The sequence below is a fragment of the Papaver somniferum genome, chromosome 8 (assembly GCF_003573695.1).
Source record: "Papaver somniferum cultivar HN1 chromosome 8, ASM357369v1, whole genome shotgun sequence".
NCBI classification, from domain to species: Eukaryota; Viridiplantae; Streptophyta; class Magnoliopsida; order Ranunculales; family Papaveraceae; genus Papaver; species Papaver somniferum.
In genome coordinates, this window is record NC_039365.1 from 151,455,748 (window position 1) to 151,461,065 (window position 5,318).

At 35.7% G+C, this 5,318-nt stretch overlaps 1 protein-coding gene across 1 annotated transcript; it reads left to right on the forward strand.

Moving 5' to 3' along the window:
• The first annotated feature begins 412 nt into the window (after window positions 1-412).
• LOC113303518 lies at window positions 413-4,944 on the forward strand. Its single transcript, XM_026552555.1, has 6 exons — window positions 413-1,346; window positions 1,855-2,081; window positions 2,192-2,450; window positions 2,564-2,649; window positions 2,845-2,936; window positions 4,209-4,944. Exons 1-6 carry the CDS (start codon window positions 1,233-1,235, stop codon window positions 4,466-4,468), a joined length of 1,038 nt encoding a protein of 345 aa, XP_026408340.1. The 5' UTR covers window positions 413-1,232; the 3' UTR covers window positions 4,469-4,944.
• Window positions 4,945-5,318: the final 374 nt, after the last annotated feature.

Consider the following 5,318-nt stretch of genomic DNA (forward strand, 5'->3'; position numbering starts at 1 on the left):
ATAAATTACACACCAGTAATTCTCATAATAATAACTTCGAATGACATTTAGTGATGTTTTTTTTCCATGATCAATAGGTCAGGAAAAATTGGTGCTCGCGAATTTCAAACTCAGATCACTGATATTATCACCCATCAAGTAATTATGTGTGGTCTTTAATTTGAAGGTCAAGTCAGACTTGAACAACACCTCTAAAAAGTCCGTAAGACAAGAAATGTGGGGGTGCAAAGACGTGGAGAGTAGTATATTGAGTAGCTATAAACTTTCTCCAACACGTGCTATGGATTCAAGACAAAGTATTACTAAAGCAAAACTGAAAATAGGCCACAAGATGAGGTACGAACGATTCAATTATTAAATCGGGGCTAAGCTAGTAGATAACTCTGAAATCCGATGGTCATTCTTACAACAAACGAAAAAAACAACGAGAAAACGAAAAAAACGAAACATTTTTTTTTTCGCAGAACACGCGGCGAAGCGAACGGTTTCAGAGCTCGACACCCACCATTACTGTTTTGAAAGCAGCCATTTTTTCTCTCTCTAGAAAATTCTCTTCTTCCTCCTCTGTTTTTTCTGAATATAAGTAAGAAAGAAAGAAACCCCTTTCTTTCAATTCAAGAAGAAAGACTTAAATTTACATCGCAGTTTCGAGTTTCCACTTCTAGAGCGTTTCACTTCAAAACAAGATAACAGCTCTTTTTGTAAAATTTACTACTCTTCTGAAACAGAAAAAAAATTTAAATTAAGAAGAAGAACAAGAAGAAATTTGAGCTGATGGGTATGATGAATGTACTACGTATGGAATTGGGTTGGATTAGATTAGATTAATAAATTATTTTTTTATGATTTGGGATTTTCTTGAAGAAAAATTGAGAACTTTTGTTGGTGCTGGTAAGAGGGAAACAGAGGGAGATTAATGTTGTGAGAGAGAAATAGGATTATTATACCATAAATAGAAGAAAGGGGGGAGTGTTGGGAACTAAAGATCATAAGCCATAAATAACGCTTATTGCCTACTTTCCTATATATTCTCTTCTCTTACAGAATCTCAAAATTTACAAATATTGTAATCATATGGGATATTGTTTGAAAAGGAAACCCTAAATTCAAGCCTACATTTACACTAGAAAGAAAGAAGAAAAGATAAGAAGATTTTTATTTATTTTTTTCTTCTGGGATTTTCAGATTTTTTTTTTCTTTCTTTTTTAATCAATCAAGAGAAAAGCTAAATTATGTCTTGTATGGGAAGATCACCATCGATGAAGAAGCCATTGAACAAACATACAAATCTTGAGTGTTTTCTTGATTGTGTTACTCCTAGAGTTCCTTCACAGCATCTTCCTAAGGTGATCATCTCCTCCTATCTCTATTTTGATCATCATCATTTTTTCTTTCAAATTATAACTGGCATTTGAGGTTGTTTTTCAGTGATCAATCTATGTAATTGAAGTTTTTGCATGTTTAATTTGTTATCTTGATTCATCAATTTTTAGATTTTTTTTATTGATCTTTTCTGGGTCAAATTAAATGTTCATGCTTGACTGTAAAATATTTCAGCTTTTTTTACCAAGTTCTTTTTGTTTTTTGTTCTTGGAATATTCATGGAATATTTTGATCTTATTTTCTCTTGTTTAGTTCTTATCCAGTGATCAATTTTTTTATTTTATTTCTAGATTTTTTTTTGATAATCCTTTATCTTGTATGATTTTGGAAAAATTTCTGAAAATATCAAATTGGGATAATGTTATAATTAATTAGTGTGTTCTTTTTCTAGAACACAAATTGTTTCTGATTTTAGAATTAGCTATTGATGTGTTGATTTTTTAAGACAAATGTATGTTTTTTTTTGTGCAGTCTTGCATTGGAGATCTTAATAGTCTATGGAACCCACAAAGCAAAGAAATGGTTGAATACTTCACCTTAGGAGATCTATGGGATTGTTTCGATGAATGGAGTGCCTATGGTACTGGAGCACCAGTTGTTTTGAACAATGGCGAAAGTGTCGTTCAATACTATGTTCCTTACCTTTCGGCTATCCAGATCTACACTAGCAAATCCTTGGCTTCGTCACCGTCATCAAGGTTTTGGATTTGACTCTTTTCTATTTTGTTCTATTTTTAGTTGAATTATACTGTAAATGTGAACTATTATTGATCATGATATTAATTATTATGCGCTGGGTGTCTCTCAGTACTACTAGGAGTCCAAGGGAGGAAAGTAGTGATCATGCAGAATTTGAGACTGACTCGTGGAGTGATGACAGTGACGGTGAGAAATTATCTCTGTCTTTCAGTAGTAACAATTCTAGCAAGTTTTGGGATGCCGTCTCCGATGATTCAAATTTCGACCATCAAGAGAGTTCATGGCCTATGAGGGACAGATTGGGTTTCCTTTACCATCAATACTTTGAAATGTCAGCTCCTTATTGGAGGGTTCCACTGATGGAAAAGGTACCAATGTCATTTCCTTCTTTCGGGATTTGCAGATGTAGCTAACATTTTCCTTGGTATCAGATTTTATCGTTGACCCACAGTTGTAATTCATCGCTGTGTTGGTTGTACAGGTAACGGAAATGTCTAGGACATATCCTGGTTTAAAAACACTCAGAAGCGTCGATCTCTCTCCGGCTAGTTGGATGGCTGTTGCATGGTATTTTTTTTTGTTCACTTGTTCTACTTATAATTCTTTACATGTAGTCAAAAAATCTATGACACTGCCATGTTACTCTACCGCTCAGCTTTTAGAAGCTCATCCAATATCACCATTTGTCATCTTTACACAATTTGAGTGAGCAGGAATATTCTTATTATAAGTGGTTTTATGCGGTTCATCATTTTCTATTAGGTACCCGATATATCACATTCCAACTGGGAGAACCGTGAAAGATTTATCTGCGTGCTTCCTCACTTTTCATACACTTTCCTCTTCTTTCCAAGGTATGTTGAGTAGAATCTATGTGAAAATTAATAATATAGTGTTAGATAAAGCTTATTGAAAATATTACTTCATGGGGTTTAGTATCTGTGTAGAATACATGTTAGGAAGTCCGAATAATTTATTCTGGGTATTAAGAATATGCGTATTCTGACAAGCGAGACACTTTTGTTAATGTTGTATCAAGGTATACGTGTTAGACTATGTATGTCTGATAACGCAGAAAAGATTCGCATTTGTGCATGCTAAAAGCAGATTTATTCTGCTACCATTTTAAAGATAAATATGAGTTATCGTTCAGCCACGTAGAGGTATTTTAACAGTTTGATCAAAAACCCGGTAAAAAAGAATATTAGGGGTTCATTCACTTCATTGTCATTTAAAGAATCCATATGACTTTGAATTTTATTACTTTATGTTCTGAAAGGTATATTTGGCATTTAAGATAACCATTCTATTTCAGTAATTCTCAGTAATCAAAGCTGATCTGACAATTGAATCAGATACCGTCCACGCGGTCGTAGACTAGATGTTTTACATTGCTTTATGCTAATATGTGATTTTGGTTGACATATGTAACACAACTTAATGTAGTTTTGTTTCTCTTATCCTGTCCTAATGGCAGATTAGATCCTGCGCAGTTCATCGTTTAGTAACAACTTGATTAGCAAACTAGTTAAGTGTTATCCTGTGTTTGCGCTCCAGTGGTTGACATAGTTGTGCTGGAGCTGGCTTAGTACCGACATGCAATTTCTTAAGAAACATGAGTTGGAGTAAAAACAAAATCGAGGTCTATGTGTTTATGTCTCGGTCTGATATGACATAAGTCTAATGAAGGACCAGGTCTGTACAACAAATTGTTACTATGTTTAGCTATTAAAAATTGAAAACATTTGTGCGGTTGTATGGTCCTATAGATTATGGGTATACATTGTTATACTCATTGCCGCTTTAGAAGTCAGAGGTCATATTATTTAGAGTATGACAGGCTCTAATATACAAGGTTCTGATTGTTGTGATTGAGTTGCTCTGCTTACCAATATTTGCGTCGAACATATGCTGGACATACATGGCAAGGAATGATTGAGTCTTGCCTTCAATATGGGGTGCTGCTAGGTAGGAATAGCATCCATCACTCTGGATCACCATATTCTCGTCTTCCCAGACCTCTGTCGCAATAGAGCATTCAGCAATAAGCCCATTATCCAATTAATGTTGTAGTTAATCCGTACATCATTCTTATTTCTGAATTTGAGTTTTCTGGTTTACAACAGATCCTCTGCCGGAGGATGAGGAGAATGATATGTCTTCTGATTGTGTAAAAGGAAGAAATTCCAAAATTGGGATTCCTCTCCCTCCTTTTGGCCTGGCTACTTACAAGATGAACGGTGATGTTTGGGTTCAGCCAGATGCAGGAGACTATGAAAGGATTGACACTCTCCAGAGTGCTGCAGATTCCTGGTTGAAGCAGCTCAGAGTCCAACACCATGACTTCAACTACTTCGTTTCCCGCTCTACCTGCTATGCCATGTAGACAATATAATGTGATCAAGCTGGTCTCATAGTGTGTCTTTAGGACCTTTCGCAACCGCCACCAATGATGTTTCTCCACCCGTCATCATAAGCTGGGAAAAGGAAAAAAAAGTATAAAAATCCGAAAAAGCTAAAAAAAATAAAAAGTTCCGTGATAAAGGTGTTCTCCGAGACCCATGAGGAAGCAGATCTGCGGCAATCGGATAGCAGAGGAGTTTTTGTGGACTTAGTTGTTATCTGTCTATTTATTTAACGTAGATCTTGAGGGAGAAAGAGATGCATATATAGTTCTATATATGTTGACAGAGAGGGAGATGTAGAGATGTAAAGATGAAAACCTGTTGAACTTGTTCAGATAGATGTTTTGTTTTTGCTGTGTTTATGGGTCAGTTTCTGATGCCTTTCATGTAGGGTAACATAAAACTTTTTGAGTCCCTGGAAGGGGCGTATATAATGGTTGGTCATCTTTCCTTGTATATTTTTGTCTTAACCTTTTCTGGTTTTCTTTTGTCCGGAGAATCCAGTGGCTGGTTCTTAATTGAGATGCAGCGAAGTAGTTCTATCCCCCTTGTGCTCTCATGGAGTATCAACTTATTCCGGATCCGTAAAACTATGTGCTTCTGTTGTGCTGTGTATGTTGATTCTTCAGAGCATGCAAGACAATGCAGTTGGCACAGTGAAGTAAATAAGGAAAAATAAATAAATGAAGTGATCCAGTATTAGACTGCATCGGACTGGAGTTGGGACATTTGTAGCACTGCAATTATCAAACAGGGCCCATTACAAGGGAGGGGAGACTTTTATGACAGTCTTCTGTTCTTGTTTTCATTAATTTCTTGGTTCCTCTGCTT

Coding starts and splice junctions, on each gene's coding strand:
- LOC113303518 (XM_026552555.1), top strand. CDS start 1,233: ATGTCTTGTATGGGAAGATCACCATCGATGAAGAAGCCATTGAACAAA. Junction 2,082..2,191: donor GCTTCGTCACCGTCATCAAG/GTTTTGGATTTG, acceptor GGTGTCTCTCAG/TACTACTAGGAGTCCAAGGG. Junction 2,650..2,844: donor AGTTGGATGGCTGTTGCATG/GTATTTTTTTTT, acceptor ATTTTCTATTAG/GTACCCGATATATCACATTC.